This window comes from Ursus arctos, unplaced genomic scaffold, assembly GCF_023065955.2.
Source record: "Ursus arctos isolate Adak ecotype North America unplaced genomic scaffold, UrsArc2.0 scaffold_8, whole genome shotgun sequence".
Lineage (NCBI taxonomy): Eukaryota > Metazoa > Chordata > Mammalia > Carnivora > Ursidae > Ursus > Ursus arctos.
The window spans coordinates 49,750,700-49,777,438 of record NW_026623100.1 but is presented as its reverse complement, the minus strand read 5'-3'; the positions used below and the strand labels follow the sequence as shown (position 1 = coordinate 49,777,438).

The window sequence follows — 26,739 nt, the reverse complement described above, 5'->3', positions numbered from 1 at the left end:
TAAGGAACAAAAGAGGAGACATTACTACAAATAAAAAGGATTCTGGGGAATCCTATGAATAATTTTATGCCAACAAATTAGATAACCTACATGAAATGGGCACATCCCTAGAAAGACACAAAACTGACCAACCTGACTCAAGAAGACACAGAAAATCTGAACAGACGTAAAAAGTAGATTGAATTAATAATTAAAAATCTTTTCATAGAAAAAAGCCCAGGATCAAATACCTTCACTGGTAAATTCTACCAAATGTTAAAAATGTAATGTATCCACACAATGCATTCTTATTCATCCATGAAAGATGTACTGAAAGTTGCTGTAACATGATGACCCTTGAAAGCAGTGGAGAGATAGGATGATCAACCTTTTTAAAACTTGTGTTGTAGGGGCGCCTGGGTGGCTCAGTCCATTAAGCATGTGCCTTCAGCTCAGGTCATTATCCCAAACTCCTGGGATCAAGTCCCACGTGGGGCTCCCTGCTTAGTGGGGAGTCTGCTTCTCCCTCTGCCCCTCACCCTGCTCTCGTGCTCTCTCTCACTCTCCTTCTCTCAAATAAAAAAATAAAATCTTTAAAAAAAAAAAAAAACAACAGGGGTGCCTGGGTGGCTCAGTCATTAAGCATCTGCTTTTGGCTCAGATCATGATCCCAGCGTTCTGGGGTCAAGCCCTCCACATCCGGCTCCTGGCTCAGCAGGAAGCCTGCTTCTCCCTCTCCCACTCCCCCTGTTTGTGTTCCCTCTCTTGCTGTCTCTCTCTGTCAAATAAATAAAAATCTGAAAAGCAAGCAAGCAAACAAACAAAAACAACCAAACACTTGAGTTCTGAAGAGAAAACTTGGTAGTTGAAGAGGGACAAGGGATCAGTGAGTTGTTTTTTGTATTGTTTTGTTCAGCAGCTTTTGCACCAAATTTATATGCCGATGGAAGTGGTTGCTCCAGCAATAATCCCCTCAATCTCTTGCCTTCTAGGAGTCCTTAACTAGGGGACAGGAAATGAACGAAGAATTCTCCTTGAAAGGAGCAGAGACATGATAAAACTGGAAGAGGCCAAACTTAGGTTACAGCTGCGTACGTCTTGGTAGGTTTAATGGTGTCAGCATAGGATAGAAACAGAAGATAACTTTTAAGTGATACAGGAATGAAAACTATCAACTGACCTAGGTAAAGGTAAAATTGACAGGCGGAATGGATTCCCGAGGGGCAGGAGGACACGCTCAGGAGTGGTAGATTAATTAATTATCTTAATTGTGGTGATGGCTCCATGGGCGTATACATAGGTCAAAACCTATCAACGTGCACACTTTAAACGTGCGGTTTATTTTATGTCAGTTATAACGCAATACAGAATACAACTGTTACACACAAGATGAAGTTGAAAAACATCTGCAGGCATTCCTTGATAAACCCATATTCTGGGTGGACAAGTGATTCATAGGACTCATAGAAACTCAAAGGATCTTAAGGCTCGAAGTCTCCTTGGATGTCCGGGCCTCCCGCCACGCCTCAGGGATCCGGTCTAGATGTGGGGAGGCGGGTAGCGAGGACAGACCATTCCTTCCCCATCGCAGTGGAGTCTTCGCGACTTCAGAGTTGGGTGGAGAGAGCAGTCGATCTGGTGCCCAACATCTGCTTTTTTTCCAGAAGCCAGGGTCAGCATCAGGCATCAGCGTCGGAAAACAAGGGGAACAGGAGGGGAAGGAATCTCTGAAGACCGCTCTCCTCCAGGCCTAATCGGCTCGCTAATAAACGCTGAACAGATCACACGCAGCCCTGGGCGTGGAGATGACGTGAAGCTGGTTTCTGCCTTCCTACCGCGGAGGGGGAAATGGGTGAGGCGGCCGCCCTCTGGCTCTGTTTAGTTTTAGACCGGCCCATTCACTCCACGGTTTAGGTTTCAAGTCGACCCTATAAAATCGAAGGGCCAAGGTCCGGCAGAACCAGAGGAACTACATTTCCCAGCAGGCCGTGGGCGCCGGGGTGCCGGTTCTTCTTCCCGGCGCGTGCGGAGCAGTCGCTGGTTCTCGGTGTGCAAGCGGACGCATGGATCCCGCCGGCCGGTGGCAGAATCTGCCCAGCGGGCCTAGCCTAAAGCACTTAACTGACCCGTCTTACGGGATCCCACGGGAGCAGCAAAAGCCAGCGTTGCAGGAACTGACGCGGGCGCATGTCGAGTCCTTCAACTACGCTGTGCGCGAAGGGCTCAGCCACGCGGTGCAGGTGAGCGCGGCGTCCCTCGGCGCCGCTTACCCCTGCGCTCCCCGCGACGTGGCGAAGCTCCAGGCGGGCAGAGGAGAGGGGCCCCGCGGGGCTGGAGCAGGGAGGTGGGCGGGAGGATGCGTGTGTGGCTCTGGGGGAGAGGGAGATCCAGGCGGCGGGGGTGAGTGGGACCTGGGTGGAGTGGGGCACTGGCCTCGGGTTGGGGTCCCAGAAAGATGCCTGGGAGGTCCCAGTATAATCCCAAATAGTTGTACCCCTTGATCGCGCCAGACTCCTCGCGGGGCCTGGCAGTTGTAGTCTGAGTCGACTAGGGGAATACTAGATGTGGTTGTGATTGCTGGATTTTTTTGTGATTGCAATCATAGTATCTTGTAGGACAGTTTCAGTTTCTGATACTTGAACTGTCCAAATAATATGTGAGCCATTGAGGTTTCTCTGAAGATTAATTAATACTCCTTCACCATGTGGCAAAAGATAAGGCTGATGGGAAATATTTGTATCGTATCTGTGAGAAAACCCGTAACTAATTAAAGGTTAATTGGCACTGGGGTTTATTAAAACTGAAAAAAAAGAGTCCGGGATTGAGATGATCAAGGAAGGCTTGCTCTAAAATAAAAAAGCACATGTACGTAAGAATTTTTATGAGGAGTAACATATAGACTGGTAGTTCTCAAACTTTTTGGTCCCAGGACCCCTCTCCCACTCCTAAAATTCTTGAGGGATCCTAAAGAGCTTTTGTTATCAGTATTTAGTCTATTAGAAATTAAAATTGAGAAATTTTTAAAACACTAATTCATTTAAAAGATAAATCAATTATATATTAACAGTTTTAATAAAAATATTTTTGGGAAGGAAGATGAAAATGGCGGTAGCCACGGTCTAGGTCCCAGGAGTCTGATGGCTTTAAAGGGCAGCTGGGACCATGGTGCTGTTGGGTACATAGACAGCCTCCCACATTACCAAGGACGTGCTCCTGGGGCCCTATCCCAAAACTCCAGGAGAACGGACCGCCACTGCTAGGAAGTATAACATGGGGATGGAAGACTACCGGCCATACTCAGATGACAGCATGGGGGTATGTCAACTGCCGGAAGCTCCCTGACCTCTCATAGAAGGAGAGGGATCCATGTTATGACTGGGACCACCCAGACCTGAGGTTGAACTGGGGTGAACCGATGCAGTGGAACCTTGACATGTATATCAGGAACCTTGTAGACACATCCCTCATGTCTGTTTCCTGAAATCTCATGTGTAAGTACCTCTTGGGCTTCGTGGTCTTCATGGTGTTCGTGTTTTGGGCTGGGGAAACTTAACCTTACCTACCAGCCCCTGGGGACAAAGTGGCATCCTTATAATAATCCGTACCTGGAACGAGGCAGCGGTCCCACCAAAGAGCCCAAACTGGTGGTTCTTTATGAGATCTAAGGAGGTTTCATCAGCTTTGTGCTCCCTAGCGGACTCCCTTCTTTCTAGAGATTTAACCTTAATGAAATCCCATAAAACTTAGTGCTGTGGTTTAAATTTTTTTTTTCTAAAGCAGAAAAAATTAAAGGTAAATGATGTTTTTGCATATCTTTTAAATGTCTAAGGGCTTATGAGAAGACAGCTGGATTGCCATTTCTGCTTCTGTATTCGATGGCTTGCGATATGTTGTTTTGATTGAAGTATATGTAGAAAGTGTAGCCTGCACAGATAATGGTAACTGCGGCTTATCTGGTACCATAAGACTAGGTGAAAATGTTGTTACATAAAACAAAGTAAAGTAAATGACTAACATTTATAAAGGGAAGAATAGCCTTTGTCATATTTTTGTTTATTTAGAGTTTTGCCCAATTCCGAGTGGGGGAGATGGATTCCTTCATTCTGTGAGTCCAAATTAATGCCTCACAGGCATCTTTTCAGAATACATTCGATTCTCATTCTTCAGGAATTTGTATTTGTGAATTGCCTACTCACTAAAATGTATTTGTAATCCCCAAATCAATATTCACCAACATGTGCAGAGTGGTGACAAATTTGAATCGCCCCATGTGCATCGTGCCAACTGAGGTCCAAGAAGGTGATGCTCTGCTTTCTTGTTTCAGGCTCTCATACTATAAATAAGTATCCTTTTAACAGTCTGTCCACTTTTTCCCATTCTGGTGCTTTTTCTTCGTGATTTTGCTGTTTAAGGTGGCCCTCAAGCCCAGTGGTAAAGTGCTGTCTAATGTTCCAACCGCAGAAAGTCTGTGACGTACCCCTTAAGAGAAAATCTGTGTTAAATAACCTTCGTTCAGTCGTGAGTTAGCGCTGTTGACTGTGAGTTCAGTGTTAATGAATCAACAATATGTATTTAATAAGGTGTCCTTAAAACAAGGTTATGTATTGATCAGTTGACGAAGTGTGATCAGAGACTCAGAACCTAACTTTGTATTTCCCCAAGAACAGTGGTTCAGTACTCACTAATTCAGTGTCTGTGGCAACTTGATAGACCATGACTATCTCAAGTAATGAGATTGTATTGAGATATAGATGGTGCAGCTGTGACTTGAAAAAGTGACTCTTCTCCCTTTTAAAAATTAATGCTTCATCCTTAAATAGGACAGGTTAAAATTTCGTTTTAGGATAAAATATTAAATTCTAAAGCAATGCCAGCTTTAGATAAAATTTTAAAATTTAGAAAAGGTCAACTGAACTGACATGAGGAGGAGAACCTTCTTTATATTCTTGGCTCCATTTTCGGCATTCTTGTTCTAACAGGAAGGCTAGGAGGTATTCCCAGTTGATATGTCGGAGAGCTCAGTGATGCCCTTTCCTCAGAACAGCAGAGCTCCCCCCAGGGAGTGGTGCAGAGAAACAGCTCTTGTGGAATGGGAGGAACCGCCAGGGCCACCAGCTATGTGGCTCTGGCTTCAGTGCGAGGCCATCAGGGAATGAAATGTACAAATATCAAAGAAGGGCATTAGACTGTCCGGTCCTAAATCAGGAGGATGCTTGCATATCCTTGCCCGTTAGCCGCAGTCCCATTTGTCTTGCCACGTACTTAGCAGACACCAGGTATAATAGAGAACGCAGGCACTTGGTTCAGAGAACAGCTTTGTTCTGTGCACAACTGTACCCTGAGCCTGCTACGAATTCAACACATAGTGGACGCTCACGATCTGAAGCAGCGCGTCATCTGTCGTTTTAGGGACTTGGAGTATGAGGAGAATGGTTGTAGCTTTAACCATCTTCTTAGATAGGCCACCTTTGGCATGATGGACATCGGTGCTGGTAGAACGTGTGGGGTTTGGAAGCATCTTAGAGAAAGAGGGCCTTGGAAACACAAGCAGCTCATCATGTGACTTGTATTTCAGGCTATCCCTCCCTTTGAATTTGCTTTCAAAGATGAGCGGATCTCTCTTACTATTGTGGATGCTGTCATCAGTCCACCCATGGTTCCAAAAGGGAATATCTGCAAAGAGCTCAACATTTATCCAGCCGAATGCCGGGGCCGGAGGAGCACGTATCGGGGCAAGCTGACAGTGAGTACCAGTGACAGCGTGTGACTCTCACTGTACGTTTGTGAGAATAAGGCTGATGCCTAGTACAACGTATACCCCAGTTCTGCTTTCTTAGTACTGTCGTCTAAGAGATCCCGTCTTCTAGATCTAAAGCATAAAAGCATTGACTTTACGGCCTTCCTCCTTAGTCTTCTAAAACACTTATTCTTGTAGATCCACATTCTTAAGTATTTTCTTCCTCTCCTTTTCCTTCAGGCTGATATCAGCTGGGCAGTGAATGGCATCTCAAGAGGAATCATTAAACAGTTTCTTGGCTACGTTCCCATCATGGTGAAGTCGAAGCTTTGCAACTTACACAGCCTTCCCCCCAAAGCCCTCATTGAGCACCATGAAGAAGCAGAGGTACCTGCGGGCGGCCAGTGGGCGGCAGGGCTAGGTGGCTGCAAGGCCAGGTGACGCTAGAGAAGGCCTGCGGTGGGGGTGAGCAGATGCGGCACTTGTCAGGGGGAGTCAGGTTTTCTTCTGGATGGGTAAAATGGGGCTGGCTGCCTTGGGTGCATCCTGTGGAGGGCTCAGAATGAGTCTCAAACGAGACAGTCTATGAAAAGTGGCCGTACAGTTAAGAGAATATTATTATTATGGGGGAAGAGTTGATAGGTTTCTCCCGAGTTTTCTGTAGGATACACATGTAGAGATGTCTGCTTTACCATCAGAAAGAGTCTGTGAGCATATTAAATGCTTCCCCTACCTTCCCTTCAGCATTTCAGCTGCGGTCAGTGGTTTTGCAGTATTGAGCTGAAGTGAGCGAGAACAGACTCTGCGTGCAATGGGGAGACTGGGTTACGGGGCAGGATGAGGGTGATGGTGTCAGATCTGGGTTTGACACCCAGCGGCTCCACGTACCAGCTTTGGGCACATTCCATCTTTCTGAGCCTCCGTTTCCTCTGCTGGGCATCACAACTGTGCCTCTCATTATTATGAGGATTAAATGGGATGGTAACATAGAGCACCTAGCATGCTTACAGCTGCTTCATAGTGAGGCAGTCGGTATGTAGTAGCTTTTTATTTATTACAGAAATAGGATACCAGAGCTGTAAAAAATATTTTCCTCTTTAGCTAATCTGAATTTCTGGTTTCCAGAGTTGTTGTACAAAGTTTTTTAACCAGGGGCGCCTGGGTGGCTCAGTGGGTTAAGCGTCTGCCTTCAGCTCAGGTCATGATCCCGGGGTCCTGGGATCGAGCCCCACATGGGGCTCCCTGCTCTGCAGAGAGCCTGCTTCTTCCTCTGCCTGCCGCTCCCCCTGCTTGTGCTCACTCTCTCTCTCTATGTCAAATGGATAAATAAAATCTTTAAAAGAAACAACACAAAATTTTTTAACTAATTTGGGAAACCTTATTTGCCTGGAAGTAAAATGTTTATTGTATTCATCTCTTCAGAGTAAGTTTGTTTTGTTTTGTTTTTTAAGTATCATTTCAAAACAAATCATTTTAGGGGACAAAAGGGCAAGTTAGGTCAGTCCTGTCCAGTGGAGGAAAGTACCCTGGTTTTCTTCCATACTTTTCTCCCAAGTCCCTAGAACCTTTTTAATGCCCTTGAGAAGACTGTTAATCCACACGAGGACAGTGTCCGTACAGTTTCCGAGGGATCTGTAGACCCTTTCGCCTCCGTGTGCCTCTCGGCAGGTTGCACTACATCTGGCAGTTAGGTTCGTGTTTACAAGTAACGTATCATTGTTTAACAAATTAGAATTCATCTCTTTGGCAGGAAATGGGAGGCTATTTTATAATCAATGGCATTGAAAAAGTCATCCGAATGTTGATTATGCCTCGGAGGAATTTCCCCATTGCAATGATAAGACCAAAATGGAAAACCAGAGGGCCTGGCTATACTCAGTATGGTAAGTGGTAGTGACTTTTGGAATGTTCTCTTAAAAAAGTTTTGTGTTTCTAGTAAGCATTTCGGTGTTAAGATTTTATAGTGGGAAACCCTACTTTTTATTATGTATCATTTTTTTTCACATTGAAAGAACGCATGTATTTATGGTATTACTTACGGAGATGGAGGTTGGCCTGACTTAACCAGAGGTAAGTATGGGCCTCAGAAGTCTTCTGGTGCAGGCTTCCGTGGCATTCCTCCTGGGGTCCCTGGCTGACAGCCACCTGGCCTCCAAGCACTCTCTATGACAGTGCCTGGCTTCATAAGACAACATCTTAGAGTCTTGGGCAACCCTGCAATTAAATAATTTATTCCAATAATTGAGCTAAAAAGCAGCCTTTATGATAGCTGTACATACTGTATCTAGAATAATAGCGTCTCAGCAAGTCAGAATGCCTAGTCATTCTTCTGCATCACTGATGCAGAATGTCTTAGCAATCTTTGTTTAACGCTGAAACAAAATCTATAAAATTCCGCTTTTCTCCATTTGAATCTTGGGTCAAGCCATCATCTCTTGACCAGATTCCACAGGGTATGGGGAATATAAAGTGCAATATGATCAGACTCTGCAGGGTGCTAGTGATATAATGTGTTATAAGACATGGACCCTGCTCCGGAAGGAAACTTTGAAGTCCTATTACATTTGGCACTTTAGTTACTTTGGGTAGTTTTCAACCCGGGAGATTTTGCACCCTAGAGGACATTTGGCAAGGTCTGGTGACATTTTTAGTTGCCAGTCTTGGCTAACCTTGGTGATATGGCTCAGTTTTTAAGAGGGTAAAATAATTCAGAAAAAAAAAATGATGAAAGCAATTATGGTATTACTGAGTTTTTGACTTCTTGCTTTGTTTCAATAGGAGTGTCAATGCACTGTGTGAGGGAGGAACATTCTGCGGTCAATATGAACCTTCACTACTTGGAAAATGGCACAGTTATGTTGAACTTCATTTATCGGAAAGAACTGTTTTTTCTTCCTTTGGGATTTGCACTTAAGGTATGACTTCATGAATACATTTCTTTTGTTACGAAGAGCTTCACGGGGCGGGGTCACATTCTTCGCAGAACGGATGGATGGGGTCTCCTCAGCGGAGTTCCTGCTATACCAGCTGTGCACTGCTCCATCACAATTGCCCAAAATTCAGCGGCTTAAACCATCAGTAAACATTTCCCTCTTATTGTTTCTGTGGCCGGGAATCTGGGAGTGGCTCGGGCTGGGGGCACGTCTGCCTCAGGGTCTCAGGAGTTGCAGTGAGATGTCAGTAGGGGCTGCTTGACCAGGGCCGGAGGGTCCACTTCTAAGGTGGTCACTCACGGCTGGCACATCAGTGTGGGCTGTTGGCAGGAGGTCCCAGTTCTTCTCCATGTGAGCCTTTCTGCAGGCTACTTGAGGTAGCTGTCTTCCCCAGGAGAGCAAGGCTGAACCCACAGTCCCCTCTATGATCTGTCCTTGAGAGTCACACATCCACTTTTTCACCATATTGTCTCGGTCACACGGGCCGGCACTGACTTAGTGTGGGAGGAGGCTGTGTAAGGCTGGGAGTACCAGAAGGCGAGGATCACTGGAGCCATCTTGCCGTCTTCTTATCATACAAGCCAGGCCTTATCTCGGAGAGTTCATTTCGATTCACCAATAGTGGAGTGCTAATTTTTCTCGGGTATTAGAAAAATACAGAATTGTTACCGAACGGGTGAAATGGTTTAGTTATTACGGGCAATTCAAAAGAAAACCTTTTTTTCTGTTCTAGGCACTTGTCAGCTTCTCTGATTATCAGATTTTTCAGGAGCTCATCAAAGGCAAAGAGGAGGACTCTTTCTTTAGGAACTCTGTTTCTCAGATGTTGAGGATCGTGATGGAAGAGGGCTGTTCTACACAAAAACAGGTCCTTAACTACCTAGGGGAACGCTTCAGAGTGAAGCTCAGTCTTCCTGACTGGTACCCGAATGAGCAAGCTGCCGAGTTTCTGTTTAAGTATGTGTGCTTTTGCTTACACTGCTTTTTGTGGCGCGGAAGCCGTCAGTGGTTCTCTGTATTGATTGTAGTTACAGGGCTGGTGGGTCGTCTGGGACTCAGAACAGCCCTGCGGGTAGGATTGTGGCCTAAGGAAGGAGGGGCCAGCTCTGTTTCTCTGGCCATCCTCACCTTTTCTTTTTATGGTAGTTTCATTTTATTGTATTGTACTTTTACACTTAGTTTTGACACAACTTCAAGCTTCCAGAACTGCTGCAAAAATAGTACAGTGGACACTTCGTTCACCAGTTGTTATCATTTTTACTATATTTGCTTTCTTAATTTCTCTGCACGTGGATAAACGGTTTTCTTTCTGCAACATCTGAAAGTTGTGGGCACCATGGCCCTTTCTTTCCCCAAGGCAAGGACTCCGTGTTCTGTAACCACCGTATAGTTCTTAGCACCATCCCTTTATGTAGCCACAGGTCCCAGCTTGAGCCCTGGAATGGCCAGTGCAACTGAGAAACTGAGTTCTGAAGTTTTGTTTTTGTTTTTTAAATTTTATTTATTTATTAGACAGCACAAGCAGGGGGAGCAGCAGGCAGAGGGAGAAGCAGGCTCCCCGCTGAGCAGGGAGCCCGAGGCGGGGCTCGATCCCAGGACCCTGAGATCATGACCTGAGCTGAAGGCAGATGCTTAACTGACTGAGCCACCCAAGTGCCCCTGAATTCTGAAGTTTATTTAATTTTAATGAATTTAAATGTAAATGGCCACATGGTGCTTGTCACGCCATGTTGCCAGGGAAGGTGAAAAGCAGTTCTTTGACGATGAGTAGGCGCTTCTAGGTAAACGGGACTTGGGCGCCTTGGTCAGTAGACCATCAGGTTCTAGTAGCAGCCGGATGGTTTTAAGCTTTGCTTTCTCTTTTGACAGCCAGTGCATCTGTATCCACTTGAAATCCAATACTGAAAAGTTCTATATGCTTTGTCTCATGACCCGGAAGCTCTTTGCCTTAGCCAAAGGAGAGTGCATGGAGGACAATCCTGATAGTTTAGTGAATCAAGAAGTCCTGACGCCCGGTCAGCTCTTCCTTATGTTTCTGAAGGTAAGCACCTGCTGCTGTCATCCTGGGCGGCTGTCCCTCTCGTGGAATGGTGTGGCACTTTCCGGCAGTATTGTTCCTGTGTGTTTATGATTTGCGGTCTGGGCGTTTTACATAGTCTGCCTTTTCTTTTTGTCTGTTTGCTGAGCAGTAAGGGACTTTATCAAAGATCTTCATTTATACCAAATTCGGAAATTTCCTTCATGGTTCTTAGAGGCTAAGTGAAGACAGCATCACATCTTAGTCATCACGTTAATGATAACACGTGACTGGCCTAACGTGTGTGATTTCCTTGCTTTTGCACCGGCTTTGTTTTAAGCTTCTGAACCTCTGAGTGTGCGACATGGTAAGAATCTTCAGGAAGGTACACGACAGTGACATCATCTGAATTGCAGATTTCATGAGCCATCTCACTGAGTGCTGCCACAGGGATTGATGTGTCCTGTGATTTCTGTGCTTGGTTCTGAGGGCTTCTTAATGGCGAGGGAGTGAGAGAGCTCGCAAGGCTTCCCTTGCTGAACTTGACAACAGATCGGGTGGGCGCCATTCTTCATCTTCTGTGGTGTCTGCCTGCCGTGTCTCCCCTCCCTGCCCTAGCCACTGTCTGCTCCGCTTTATACGCCTCAACCTTGCACCGGAGGGGCTGGTGAACCTCCCAGGAAGCTTCTGAGATGCCTCTCCGGCTTCTCTTGCTTTGTCGGGTGCAGCCCTGACATCCAAGTCCCCAGTCACTCGACTGCATTTCTAAGTCCAAAAAGTGCTAGCACCTAGAAAACACGAGTGGGCAGGAGAACCTGACCTGCACTGTCGGAGGCCATTTATAATTTTTATTGTTCTACTTAGTGTGACAGTTGTGCGTTCCACTGTAGATATGTGTTTGATTACACGCCACTGCCTCAGTCTTCAGAATAAGTGTTGGGTTTATGCACCTGCCCAAAGTCTGTCTTTCTAAAGTCTAGAAAATTCTACTGAAATGCATTTGGCCCAAGTGGTCCGTAAGGTACTGCTTCTTGAGGAAAAGTTTGTTGTGAGGCTTAAATACGCAAAGTGCCAGCATACAGAACCTGCCCAAGAAATGCTAGCTGCTCACCTTAGCAAGTTAACGACAAAGGGACAGTAGGCAGTTGTGTGACTAGGGAGAGAGGTTAGCTCCTCATTCCCCCCCGTCTCCTCCTGTCTTGGGTTACAGAGCTGCTGCCGGTGTCTCCGATGCTCACTTGTGTCTTTCTTTCCTCTTTTCTGTCTCTTCTGTCTTATTTTCCATTGTGTTCACATTTCTAGGAGAAGAAAGAGTCAGTCTTTCCTACTAGTTTGTCAGCTCTCTTATATGCTGGGTGTCATTTGGAGACTTCAACCTCTTCTTAGTTGTTTTTATCGTTAGGACAATGGGCTGCTGCTTGGTCTCGAAGCTTTGTTTTTGTTGCCTGTTTCTGCCTGTTGATGCTGTTCTGACTGCTTGATAAGAGCATTTTCATGAAAAACTTTTCTAAAGCCAGAGCAAACCCTTAGTGTCAATAATCTTGACTGGGAGCAGTTTTGCCCCACTCCAAGGGACATTTGACGGTGCCTGGAGACAGTGTGGGTTGTCACAGCCTCAGGGTGCTACTGGCGTCCAGTGGGTAAGGGCCAGGGACACTGCTGGACCTCTGTGCGGGTGCACGGCCCTCACCGTGAAGAACTCTCCAGCCAAACTGTCAGTAGTGCCGAGGTGGAGAAACGCTGATGTACGGGAGTTTGCAGCTTCTGTCTTAAGAATGCCTGACCTACACTAGTGCATTGAAAGGCTGGTTTTCAGGTTTATAGGCCAGACGTTTTCCATGTCAAATGTATAAATCAGTGGGCCTTTGTTGCAGACGTACAGATTATGTGGGAGTAAATACGAAACATGAATAATTTGAATGTAATGGCTTCAATTTTATTTCAGGAAAAAATGGAATCTTGGTTAGTGTCTATTAAAATAGCTCTAGACAAGAGGGCTCAGAAAACGAATGTGTCCATAAACACTGAAAATTTGATGAAGATTTTCAATCTGGGAACAGACCTTACAAAGCCATTTGAATATCTTCTTGCCACTGGGAATCTGCGTTCTAAAACAGGTAAAATTAAATCGATTGGCTTCATTTTGGTTACATTTTATTTGCTCAGTGGAGATTTATGTATTGCTGAGAGAGGTCCTCTTTGAAAGTGAACTTGTCCCTTTCAGTACAGACCGATTTCATGTTGTAGATTTGACAAGTGTGTATCAGTCTGAAGGGCCTGAGACAAGGCATCTGTAGACCGTAAATCCACTCCTCGTTGTCACATGCATCTCTGTGCTCCTGCCGGAATACTAAAGACAGCGTAGAGCTGTGAGGAACGCTTACCAGCACAGGTAGTCTGGGAGGGCTGTCGATACGTGCCCGTCCCTAAACCAGGTGCATCACCAGGGCCTGAAAAACGTACATGGTCATTGAGGGCCCAGAAATCTTTTTTTCTAAAACAGATGGTACTGATGCAATTTATTTTTTTAGGACTAAAAACTTCTTACATATTCTCCAGCCTATCTGATGAATCCCATTTAGTTACTTGCTATTTCTTAGTCATTTAATATTTCCCACAAAGGAGGTAGTAGTAGAGGAGAGAGGGAACACGGGGGGCTAATATAATTTGGGAAATCGGGATTTTTACTGCCTTTTTACTACTAGTTTCGTAAACTCTTCCCACACTCATCAGAGCTAATAAACTTTGTGATAGTTCACTCTGCGATTTATAGTATGCCCTGAGGTGTTTGTCCTCAGAGCCTCAAATTAAAATAGACTTGTGTTTTTAAGTTGAGCCTGTTTCTGAACGATTTTTGTTTTATGAAGGTCTTGGCTTCCTGCAAGATTCTGGCCTTTGTGTTGTGGCTGATAAGCTGAACTTCATACGCTATCTCTCCCATTTCCGCTGTGTGCACAGAGGGGCCGATTTTGCCAAGATGAGGACCACCACGGTACGCAGGCTGCTGCCGGAGTCCTGGGGCTTCCTGTGTCCCGTACACACCCCAGACGGGGAGCCCTGTGGCCTCATGAACCACTTGACTGCTGTGTGCGAGGTCGTCACACAGTTTGTATACACGGCGTCTGTTCCCGCTTTGCTGTGCAGCTTGGGTATGTGGGGTGCAGCCAGAAGCCGTCTTGTTTGGGGGTGTGGGTTTTAACAGGTGCGAACTATTAAGGTTTGCTTCTTTGGGGGCTGAACGGAGAATTCCTGCAAGAATTCTGTTTCTTCTTCTGGGCAGGAGTTGGGCTGGTCTCTTGGCTCTAATATAGGTCAGGTGGTGGTGTTTTTTTTTTTTGTTTTTTTTTTTTTGTTTTTTTTTTGTTTGTTTGTTTGTTTTTTTTGAGAATGAGTGAAGGAGAAATTAAATATTGTAGTTTTGTTCTTTCACCACCACCATCTCCCCAAAAGATGTCAAAGCATTTGAAATAAAGCAGCATTCAGCATTTAATATCAGAAATAACATTTTGGGTCACTCTCCCTGCATCTGGTGGCTCGACCGCTGCATCTCCAAGTAGGAAAACCAGTGTCATTTTTCAGGAAGACAGTTAAAAAGGAGTTGTCTAGTCTGTACCCTGATGTCATCAGAGACATAGCCTTTGTTCCTGGGGACCTTCTAGCTGCTCTCTCTGCCTTGGTAGAATGTCCTGGAATGACCACAAAAGCAAATACATTTTAGCAAGTAGGCAAACTCACAGGTGTGGAATCCACAAATAATGAGGATCAAATCTAGTTAGGTTTTGGGGGGAAGGTTAATCCGTTGACATGGTTCAGATCAAAATGTAGAAGGTAGAGAAGGGAAAGCCTCTCTTACATCCCTGTCCCCCAGCTGCTCTTCCCCCCCACCCCCCTGACAGAGTCACTAGTTGCTCCGTGTGTTCTTGCTGAAGTGATTTAGAAACACTCAAGTGATACAGAAATGTTCTGGCTTAGAGACGAGCACTAGAGGTCTAGAATGACGAAGCGGTTGCTGAGCCCCTCTGGAGGGAATGCTGGCGGTAGGGAAAAGCATCGCGACGTGAGCGTTCTGTTTGTTCACTTCGCCAGGCGTCACTCCGGTTGACGGAGCTCCACATCGACCCTACGGCGAGTGCTACCCCGTCCTGCTGGATGGCGTCATGGTTGGCTGGGTGGATAAGGAGCTCGCGCCTAGCATTGCAGATTCTCTCCGACGTTTTAAGGTGATTTGGGGTCTTTGTGAATTGTCCTATGCCTTGATCTTAGTTTGTCAGTCGTTTTCTCATTGTTGAGGTAGCCCCAGGGCCGTCTAGAGTGGTCAGGGGGTCTGGAGGTCAGAAGCTAATTCCAAAAGTGCCCGGGGGCACCTGGGTGGCTCAGTCAGTTAAGCATCTGCCTTTGGCTCAGGTCATGAATGGGATCGAGTCCCGAGTCAGGCTCCCTGCTCAGCAGGAGCCTGCTTCTCCTTCTGCTGCCAGTCCCCCTGCTTGTGCGCTCTCTCTGTCAAATAAATAAATCTTTAAAAAAAAAATTATACAGAAGTGCCCGTGCTTCCCCTACAGTGGTAGAGTCTTGTCTTGTGCTGGCCTCGTAGGTCGGCATCGCGACAGATCCTTTAACCCGAAGGCATTTTTTTGGGTAGTTTCCTTGAGGCCCCAGTCTAACAAATTTTAACTTTTTTTGTTTTGTAAATACTAGTGGCATATAGGGGGCCTCAAAATATCTTTTTTATGTTTCAAGTAATATTAAAGATAGGCAAGATATAAGTCATAAGATATAAGTTCACTCTTGAAAGTTTATTTTATTTATTTTTTAAAAAGATTTTATTTATTTGACAGAGAGAGAGACAGCGAGAGAGGGAACATAAGCAGGGGGAGTGGGAGAGGGAGAAGCAGGCTTCCCGCTGAGCAGGAAGCCCGATGCAGGGCTCTATCCCAGGCCTCTGGGATCATGACCTGAGCAGAAGGCAGACACTTAACGACTGAGCCACCCAGGCGCCGCTTGAAAGTTTATTTTTAAAAAGTCAAATAGAATGACCCTATCCATCTCCTGAAGTTTTTCATCATCCCAGACTGAAACTGTGTACTCATTCAGCAGGAGCTCCCCGTTTCCCCCTTCCCTAATTCCTGGTAACCACTGTTCTGCTTTTCTTCGTGAACTCTGACTTTGCTAGGTACCTCATGTCAGTGGAATCATACAACAATGTTTGTCCCTTTGTGTCTGGCTTCTTTCACTCAGCATATTTTCCAAGTTCATCCATGTTGCAGCATGGGTCAGAATTGCATTCCTTTTTAAGACTGAGGAGTATCCCGTGGTATACACCAGCACATTTTGTTTAGCCATTCATTCACTGGTGGACACCTGGGTTGCTTCTGCTGTCTGGCTATCATGCATAATGCTGCTATGAACCTGGGTGTACAAGTACCTGTTCGAGTCCCTGCTTTCAGGTTTTGGGTGTCTACCTAGAATTGGAACTGCTGGATCATACGGTAATTCCGTGTTTCATTCTTGGGTGTGTTTGGGGGAAAATCTGTAATAAATTCCCTTAGATGTATACTGAGTGTATTATATTAGTTTATTCCCTAATAGTCATCGTTCTCTAATAACAGTGATGAATAATGAATCCTAATTTCCTGGAATAAATCCCACTTGGTCATGGTGTATTTTTTTAATTGACCTAAGTATCTGCTTTATAAAAAGAATTAGGACGTTTTCCCTTCTTTTCAATGCCCTGGAACAGTTTATGGATCATTGGGTTATCTGGTCCTAAGTCTGCTAGAATTCCCCTGTGAAACCATCTGGCTCTAGTACTTTTTTGGGTGTAGTTTCTGGATGTCTTTCTTTCTTTCTTTTTTCTTTTTTTCCCCTAAGACTTTATTTATTTATTTGAGAGAAAGAGAAACAGAGCACAAGCAGGTGGAAGGGCAGAGGGAGAGAGAGAAGCAGACTCCCCATTGAGCAAGGACCCCGATGTGGGGCTCGATCCCAGGACTCTGGGATCAGGACGTGAACTGAAGGCAGATGCTTAACTGACTGAGCCACCCAGGTGCCCCTGGATACCTTTATTTCTAATATGGAAATTGATCATCTTTTAAAAGGCTTTCTACCTCTATTGAGGTCTGTTTTAGTAAACTGCATTTTATCCATTTCATCTTGATTTCTTAGAGGTATGCAGAGTATACCCCTGATTTTAAAATTTAGTTTCATTGGATTTTTTCCGGTTGTCATTTCTTCGTACATTTGTGTGTGTCCCCCCTTTTTCCCCTTGATTAGGTTAAGCAAGGGGTGTTTGTTGATTTTTTTTTTTCCTTTTTTAAGAACCAAGAATTTTGATTTGTGCTTTGAACCTTTTTCAGTACTTATACCTCATTAATTTCAAGTTTTATCTTTGTTAACTTGGGGTTTTGTGTGTATGTGTGTCTGTTTTTTGGTGGTTTTTTTTTTTAGCTTTTGCATTAAGATTTTAATCCATCTAGTTTTCTTGAAGACTCGATTATGTGACTCCCCTTAAGTTCTGATATATAGGTTTCATTATTTTTTCACAGGACTGTAATATGGGTTTGTATTTTACCCAGAAGTTGATTAATAGAAGTTTTGTTGTTTTGTTTTTTAAATTCCAGGTGGAAGGGCCTTTTCATTGAACACAGTTTAAAATAAAACCAGTACTATATTCTAGACATATTCTGTATATAGTACTATGTTCTATTCACATACTATATTCTAGACATCGGAGGACAAAGTTTCACTTAGTGTGTTCACACGCACCTTCTCGGTTTACCTTTCCCCCATCCTCCCCTGTTACCATTTTGCCGCATAATGGGGCTGAGCCCCCCAGAAGGCAGGGCTTTTGCCAACTGTGGATACTGGGTGAGTGGCATTCTGTGTGGTGATGAGACTGGCAGGGCACTAGGTTGTTACTGGCATAACTAATTTCCTGATACTGCTTTTTATATTTGACCTCCTTTCCCATTCTGCCCACCTCCTGGGTGGCAGGGGATAGATGAAAAACACATCATTCCTTCTTAATTGAACTCTCTTTTTGTTGAAAACAGGTGTTGAGAGAAAAAAGAATTCCTCCCTGGATGGAAGTGGCCCTTATCCCCATGACAGGAAAACCAAGTCTGTACCCAGGATTGTTCCTCTTTACCACTCCTTGTAGACTGGTGCGGCCTGTGCACAACTTGGAATTCGGCAAAGAAGAACTAATTGGAACCATGGAGCAGGTCCGTAGAGCATCGTGATTGGTGCCTGTGTGTGCTCGTGTAGTGTACAACTTGCGGAGACTTAGTAACCACTGTATTTTACAAGTGTTATCGGGGCGCCTGGGTGGCTCAGTCAGTTAAGCAGCCAACTCTTGATTTCGGTTAAGCTCGCGATCTCAGGGTTGTGGGATCGAGCCCCACATCGGGCTCCCTGCTCAGTGGGGAGTCCGCTTCAGATTCTCTCTCCCTCTCTATCTGCCCCTCCCCCTGCTGTCTGCTTTCTCTCTCTCAAAAAAAAAAATCTTTTTATAAAGAAAGTGTTGTCATTGTTTAATAACAATTGGGCATTTGAAAGAAAATCAGAACTCACTTTCTGCTTTCTCTGTGACCAGCACAGAGCTGTTTTCGCATGGCCCCTCACTCCGCTCACACATTGAGGGAGAGGGTGGGTGGTCACATTACCTGCCTTCCCATCCTGCCCAACTCCTTTGCATCTGGCTCTGCCTCGGGTGGTGAGGTGGGAACATTCGGTGAGACTTACAATATTTGCCTACGTCTTTGCAGTTGCGAAACTGTGGGCTTTGTGCTACCTTAAAATGTCTTTCTTCCTGTGCTTCACCATTGGACCGGAGTGGATTTAGGATGAAATGTGTCAGGCAAACAGTAGTTCTGACTGGAAGCCTCCCTGTGCTTCCCAATGGATCCTATCAGTGCTCATGATGCTGAGTGGGGAAGGTTTTCGTTCGTCTTTGAGCCTTAAACTCTGAGAGAGAAAGAGTCAGTATGTTAGCAGTCGTTCTGTGCCGTGAACTTCCTCGTCCTTCCTCTTTTCCAGATCTTCCTGAACGTTGCCATCTTTGAGGATGAGGTTTCGGCTGGAGTTACCACTCACCAGGAGCTCTTCCCTCACAGCCTGCTGAGTGTGATCGCCAACTTCATCCCTTTCTCCGATCACAACCAGAGTCCTCGCAACATGTACCAGTGCCAGATGGGTAAGGGGGGGGGGGTGGTATCCACACAAGAAAGGCGCTTGTAACTTTTTTATTGTGAAATCATTTCAAACTCAGAGAAATGTCGTGAGCATGGCACAAAGAACTCCCGTAAGCCCTTTATGTGGATTCTGTTAACATTTTGTCCCACGTGTACTGTTTTTCATTTGGAGGTAAGTTGCAGACCCGATGCCCCTCTAGCCCTAAATATTTCATTTGCGTTTCCTGACAGTAAGGGTGTTTTCCTGCATATAACAAGGGCAAGTGTTAACATCAGGCAGTTTAACATCGATGTCATTATACTGCTTCGTAGTCCTTACTCGGATTTTGACCCAAAAATACCGGTTATGGCACATTTTTTTCTGTGTAGCACCCAGTCCAGGATCACATGTCGCATTTAGTTGTCGCATCTCTTTAGTCTTTTAAATTAGATCCTTGGCCTTTGTCTTTCTTGACAATGACATTTTTGAATAAAAGGGTAATTTATTTCGTGGAACGTTCATCGATTTGGATTTGTCTGAGATCTTGTGAATTGATTTTTGAAGAACACAAGCTGTTGTCACCCACGCCTCACCACTTCCGGTGCTCTGCCTGCCTCCTGAGGATTCCGGTTTCCATTAAGTGTCGTATCCCTTGAGCCTGAAAACCTTCCTTTAGCACTTTTTTTATAGTTCAGGTTGCTGGCTACAAATCCTCTTGGTTTGTATTTCTCTAAAAATGTCTCTGTTTGTCTTCGCTTGGAACTGGATGTACGATTCTGATTTGACAGTTATAATTTTTCCACACTTAAGAGATACTCCTGGGTCTCTTCTTGGTCTCTGTCATTTGTGCTGGAAGTCAGTGGGTATGTGTCGTCATTTGCTTGTATATAGTGGTTATTTTCCCGTCCCTGAGATTTTCTCATTGTGTCTGGTTTGTAGCCGATTGAGTATGATATGCTAGATATGATGTTCTTTGTGCTTGGGCTTTACTGGTCTTCTAAAATCTGTTTTAAAAGGTTTCAGGGGCGCCTGGGTGGCGCAGTCGTTAAGCGTCTGCCTTCAGCTCAGGGCGTGATCCCAGCGTTCTGGGGTCGAGCCCCACATCAGGCTCCTCCACTATGAGCCTGCTTCTTCCTCTTCCGCTCCCTCTGCTTGTGTTCCCTCTCTCACTGGCTGTCTCTCTGTCGAATGAATAAATAGAATCTTTAAAAGAATAAAAAAATAAAATAAAAGATTTCATCAAATTTGTAGTTTTCTGCCATTATTTCTAGAAACACTGCTTCTGCCCCATTCTCTCATACCTCTGAGATTTCCGTATGTGTCATCCATGTTAAACCTTTTGATATTGCCCTGTAAACCGTGGGGTTTCTGTTCCCTTCTTTTCTTTTTTTTCTCTCTCTTCAGACTGGATCATTTTTATTGATCTATCATTACCCTCACTTTTCATTCTATTTCAGATACTTAATTTTTCTGCCTAGATTTTCCGTTTGTTTCTTTTTTATGCTTTGTTTTCTCAGAGATTGCTGTCTTCTTTGGGAACATATTTTCCTTTATCTTTTTGAGCATAGTTGTAACAGGTTTTTAAAAACCATTGTCTGGGGCGCCTGGGTAGCGCAGTCGTTAAAGCGTCTGCCTTCGGCTCAGGGCGTGATCCCGGCGTACCGGAATCGAGTCCCACATCGGGCTCCTCCGCTATGAGCCTGCTTCTTCCTCTCCCACTCCCCCTGCTGTGTTCCCTCTCTCGCTGGCTGTCTCTCTGTCACATAAATAAATAAAATCTTAAAAAAAAAAAAACAAAACCATTGTCTGCTAATTCTAACACCTTTTTTTTGAGATTTATTTATTCATTTATTAGAGAGAGAGTGCTCTCGTACCCAGAGGGAGAGGGAGAAGCAGAAGCAGACTCCCTGCTGAGCAGAGAGCCCAACGTGGGGCTCGACCTGAGCCACCCAGGTACCCCGCTAATTCCAACATCTTGGTCATCTCAGGATTAATCTCCATTGATTACATTATTTCTTGCGTATGGGTTGTGTTTTCCTGTTTCTTTGTATTTCTAGTACTGTTGGATCATATCAGGAACATTGTGAGTGATAGGTTTTAAGACTCTGGGTTCTGTTATGTTCCTTTGAAGAGGACTGGTTTTTAGATTCAACTGATAGGTAGCTGAACACAGGGGTTAAAGTATGTTCTTTTAGCCTTAGGTGGGCTGCTTAGATCTGTCCCATGCATACATAGTTCAGTCCACCAAAGATTTGGACTCAGTTTATATGTAGAATGTAAGGGTCTCCCTTTATGGTTTTTCGTTTCTAAAACTTCCCCTCTTACTATCCAGTTGCTGTTGTGTTCTGAACTCTATTCCTTGGCTCTTCAAGCTAGTAAAACTGTAGGTTTCTATCTAGGTTGTAGCCACTGTAGTGACTGCACCATCAGGCCAAAACAAAGAAAAACATTAAAAACTGAAAAAGCTAGTAGTTCACTGTGTTCCGTTTCTTTTGTCCAAGTGTAAATGACTCTCCAGTTCTCACTGCTTTTGGTTACTCTCCAGTGCTTTCAGACTCTGGGTGTGGGTGGGCGTGGGCGTGGGCGTGGGCGTGGGCATGCGCGCACGCCCTGTGGTGGTTTTTTGTTTTGTATTGTTCTGGGTCTTATGTGCTGAATGTGGTCTTGTAGGAGTAGCCTTCTGTTACTGGAAGCTGGAAGTCTCCTTTTCTATATTTTAAAATTCCACTATGTATGTATGTGTGTGTATATACACACACACACACACACACACACACATATAGTCTTAAAAATCATTTTGTTTCAGATTGATTCTCTATAATGTAAAGTAGTAGAAAGAAGTCTTAAACTTCCCTACCCTGTGTACCCCACACCCAGAATTAACAAATATTGACATTTTGCACTGTGTGTTTAAGAAAGTAATCTGATAATGGTTACTGTCCCCTTTTCACCCCTTCTCTTCCTCCACTAGTAATACCCTGTAGTTTATATATATCCTGTATTATCCCCTTTTTATGTTTTTCTTACGTTGTACACATGTCCACAAACTAGTATGGCATTGTCTGGGATGTGTTACAAATGTACATAGATCGTATAACGTTAATGTCCTCCTGTGCTTTCTCAGCATTGTTTTCATGGTCTGCGTACATGGATACGTGTGGTTCTGCTTCATTCAGGCCGTGTATTAGTCTGCAGTGAGCAGAACCACCACGATGGATTTAATCATTCCCCTATGGTGAATGTTTTATTGTTTCCAATTTAATATATGACCTTTATAATCAAGGGGAAAAAACAAGATGCTAAGGGTTTTTTTCCCTTTGTAGGGAAGCAAACCATGGGCTTTCCACTTCTTACTTACCAAGCTCGATCAGATAATAAACTGTATCGTCTTCAGACTCCACAAAGCCCCTTAGTGAGACCATACATGTATGATTACTATGACATGGATAACTATCCAATTGGGACAAATGCCATCGTTGCTGTTATTTCTTACACTGGCTACGATATGGAAGATGCCATGGTAAGTTCTACCAAGAGATGTACATTCCTTTTAATTTTCAACTTTCTGTTTACTGTTTTTCTATGTCCTGGCATGTGAGCACTCTGTCAAATGATTAATTGCTCGTCTCCATTGAAACTGGCAAGCCCTGAGGGATAGTCACTAAATATTCAGATATGCATATATTGTGCGTATTTGAGTGCATAGTATGAGTAGATATTGAATGAATATAGTCTTGGATAAATCTACCTTTTATATTTATGCATGATTAGGTTGTAAGCCATGTATAAGTGGGTTTTAATAGTGAGGTGGCTTGGAAAATGTGGAGTGTTTTGTTTAAGATTTTACTTATTATTTCTTTGAGAGAGAGAGAGCATAAGCAGTGGGGAGGGGAGAGGGAGAGGGAAAAGCAGACTCCCCACTGAGCAGGGAGCCTGCCACGGGGCTCGATCCAAGGGTCCTGGGATCAGGACCTAGGCCAAAGGCAGATGCTTAACTGACTAAGCATGCAGGCGCTCCTGAAAATTTGGAGTTTTTAGAGTAGAATGCCAGTTATCCTAAACCAAGTATTTTAATTCTAACCATTTTTATTGTGAAAATCCCCATTTGGCCGCAGTCTCTTAAATGAATGATTCTTTGACCTTGTAGATTGTGAATAAGGCCTCCTGGGAACGAGGCTTTGCCCATGGAAGTGTCTACAAGTCTGAGTTCATAGATCTTTCTGAAAAAATTAAACAAGGAGATGATAGTCTGGTGTTTGGAGTCAAACCTGGTGACCCGCGGGTTTTGCAGAAGTTGGACGATGACGGATTGCCGTTTATCGGGGCACAGCTACAGTACGGAGAGCCGTATTACAGCTACCTGAACCTCAACACCGGGGAAAGCTTCGTGACGTACTATAAGTAAGTTCGGGTACCCAGTGCTCTTTATTTTTTTTTTAATTTTTTTTTTAAAGATTTTATTTATTTATTTGACAGAGATAGAGACAGCCAGCGAGAGAGGGAACACAAGCAGGGGGAGTGGGAGAGGAAGAAGCAGGCTCATAGCAGAGGAGCCTGATGTGGGGCTCGATCCCATAACGCCGGGATCACGCCCTGAGCCGAAGGCAGACGCTTAACCGCTATGCCACCCAGGCGCCCCCCAGTGCTCTTTTTTAAAGGCTGTTTCTCACTGAAATTGCGGAGGTCAGTGAAAGTTATCTTGTAACAGGAGAATTTTGGAGAAGATATAAGTGGTAGCTCAGTTAGTAACTCAGTCATAACTGAATCGGCGTCTCTTATATGAGACAAGGTTCTGTGTCTGCTGGACGGCCTTTGTTTTTCTACTTCTCTTGTCTGTTATGATTTGACAGGCTGCCTGTGACTTTTAAAACTAGGCCATTCAGACTTGATCATCTCTCTCATGCATATTGTTAGGGATTTCCCTAGCTAAAAAAGTCAAGTTCATGATGCCTCTTGTTCGAAGTAAAAAATGTGTAGCTTATTTGACATCTATGAAATGGTTTCAGCAGGAGGTCTTCGTAATCGTGTTCTGGTGGTCTCTGTTGCTGTCCTTTCAGATGAGCAGAGTTAGGTCGCGAACAGAATGGTAGCCCTGTTTGTAAACACTCTGAGGGATACCAACTCTATTTGGACTGGAGAATAGATGTGAGAGTAAGTTTTACAAATATCCCTTACGAAGATGAAGCACTAATTATGTCAATAAAACTTAGGTGTCTTTGTCATTTTAAAGAAAACAGTTTGACCTTCCGTCTGCTTTTTTTCCCCCAGGAGTAAAGAAAATTGCATTGTGGATAACATCAAAGTGTGCAGTAATGACACCGGCAGTGGGAAGTTCAAGTGTATTTGCATCACGATGAGAGTCCCCCGGAACCCAACTATCGGAGATAAATTCGCTAGTCGCCACGGGCAGAAGGGCATCTTGAGCAGGTTGTGGCCAGCGGAGGACATGCCGTTCACCGAGAGCGGGATGGTCCCCGACATCCTGTTCAATCCTCACGGCTTCCCCTCGCGCATGACCATCGGGATGTTAATTGAAAGCATGGCAGGGAAGTCTGCTGCTCTGCACGGTCTGTGCCACGATGCGACACCCTTCACGTTTTCAGAGGGGCACTCGGCCTTAGAGTACTTCGGCGAGCTGTTAAAAGCCGCTGGCTACAACTTCTACGGCACCGAGAGGCTGTACAGCGGCATCAGCGGGATAGAACTGGAAGCAGACATTTTCATAGGCGTGGTTTATTATCAGCGTCTACGCCACATGGTCTCGGACAAATTCCAGGTTAGAACCACGGGAGCCAGAGACAAAGTCACGAACCAGCCTATTGGAGGAAGAAATGTCCAGGGTGGCATCCGTTTTGGGGAGATGGAGCGGGATGCTCTTTTAGCTCATGGTACCTCTTTTCTCCTCCATGACCGCCTCTTCAACTGTTCGGATCGCTCGGTAGCCCACGTGTGCGTGAAGTGTGGTAGTTTACTCTCTCCGCTGTTGGAGAAGCCACCCCCTTCTTGGTCGGCCATGCGCAACAGGAAATACAGCTGTACTTTGTGTGATCGCAGCGACACTATCGACACCGTTTCTGTGCCTTACGTCTTCCGGTATTTCGTAGCTGAACTGGCCGCTATGAACATCAAGGTGAAACTGGATGTCATTTAACTCCATGTGGCCTTTTGGGTTAGGAGAACTACCAGATTAAAACAAAATACACCTTGAGCTCAGTGACGATGTGACTTGGTTACTCTGGAGTTTTTTCAAGGGTATTTGAGTTTTCCACCAGCCAAGAATCTGGCAACTAAGAATTCAGGATTTCTGAGTCTGACCAGTATAATAACTGCTGAAGTTGATTTTCAGTAAATTTGTTCAAAAATTCCACAAGTATCTTAAAAAATGATACACCGATAAGTAGAAGGATATATAGGGAAGTCTTTCCAGCCCCAGGGTCTTTGTGCCCTGCTTTCAGTACATCTCTGTCTAGCACAGAGGAATCCAGTACAAATACGACGCAAGCCGCATATGTAATTCTATACTTGCTTCTGTCCACATTAAAGTAAAAGCCAAGGGTAGCTCTACTGAAGTGTAATTGTTACATAAAACTGCGCGTAGCTAACGTGTACAATTTGATGGGTTTGAGCATACGTATACCTGTGAAATGATCACCACAATCGAGGTAATAAACATCACCTCCAAAAGACTCCTTGTGCCCTTTGGGGTGGTGTGTGTGTTTTTTTGGTAAAAACACTGAATTTGACGTCTACCCTTTTTTTTTTTTTAAAGATTTTATTTATTTATGTGACAGAGAGACAGCCAGCGAGAGAGGGAACACAGCAGGGGGAGTGGGAGAGGAAGAAGCAGGCTCCCAGCGGAGGAGCCTGTTGTGGGACTTGATCCCGGAACACCAGGATCACGCCCTGAGCCGAAGGCAGATGCTTAATGACTGCACTACCCAGGCGCCCCTGACATCTACCCTTTTAACACACGTTTAGGTGTACGATAGAGCATGGTTAACTACAGGGAGAACTGACTCATCTTGTATCCGTGGAACTTCACGCCTGTTCAGCAGCAACTCCCCATTTCCCTCCAGCTCCTGGTAGCCATCGTTCTAGGCTGTGAGTTCGACCCTTTAGATACAAGTGAGATCATGCAGTATTTGTGCTTCTGTGACAGGCTTATTTCACTTAGCATAATGTCCTTCAGTTTTAGCCATGTTGTTGCATATGGCAAGGTTTCCTTATTTTTTTAAGGCTGAACAATATTCCACTGGATGTGTAGAGCACATTTTCTTTACCTGTTCATCTTTTTTTCTTTTTTTTTTTTAGATTTTATTTATTAGAGAGAGAAAGCACCAGCAGTGAGGGGGTTGGAGTGGAAGAGGGGAGAAGCAGGCTCCCTGGAGCCCAATGTGGGGTTCAATCCCAGGACCCCGGGATCATGACCTTAGCCGAAGGCAGATGTTTAACCACCTGAGCCGCCCAGGCGCCCCTGTTGTTCATCTCCTGATAGATATTTAGGTTGCTTCCATACCTTAGAAATACAGTGTTCATATGCTATATTTTATTTAATGTAATACAGTCAAAATGCCATTTCCACATGTAATAAATATAATCTATGGAGATATCTTACATTCTTTTTTCACACTAATCTCTCAAATCCAGGGGCCGTTTTTTCTGTGTACAGTATTTCGTTGTATGGATGTACTGTCCGTTGGTACGTATTTGGGCCGCTCCATTCTTTGGCTACTCTAAACGGTGCTGGCAGTAGATAACCTTGTATCCACTTGTGAATACATGCTCTTTGAGCTTAAACTTTACTAAGATAGTTCTTGAGTCTGGCTTTAGGTGTCTGTTACTAACTGTAAGGCAGATAGGGCTAGACTGGGAAAAATAGTATATTCTGGCTTTGCTTCATGAAA

General features: G+C 44.6%; 1 protein-coding gene and 1 pseudogene across 1 annotated transcript; both read left to right on the top strand.

Annotated features, from left to right (window-relative positions):
• Nucleotides 1-1,974: 1,974 nt before the first annotated feature.
• Nucleotides 1,975-25,521, top strand: POLR1B (RNA polymerase I subunit B). Its single transcript, XM_026480505.4, has 15 exons — nt 1,975-2,219; nt 5,555-5,722; nt 5,957-6,103; nt 7,467-7,599; nt 8,495-8,631; nt 9,383-9,606; nt 10,519-10,690; nt 12,612-12,783; nt 13,534-13,815; nt 14,753-14,886; nt 17,716-17,886; nt 18,701-18,857; nt 22,159-22,355; nt 22,983-23,236; nt 24,104-25,521. Exons 1-15 carry the CDS (start codon nt 2,043-2,045, stop codon nt 24,984-24,986), a joined length of 3,408 nt encoding a protein of 1,135 aa, XP_026336290.1. The 5' UTR covers nt 1,975-2,042; the 3' UTR covers nt 24,987-25,521.
• LOC113242482 (NADH dehydrogenase [ubiquinone] 1 beta subcomplex subunit 8, mitochondrial-like) lies at nt 2,435-5,527 on the top strand (annotated as a pseudogene).
• Nucleotides 25,522-26,739: the final 1,218 nt, after the last annotated feature.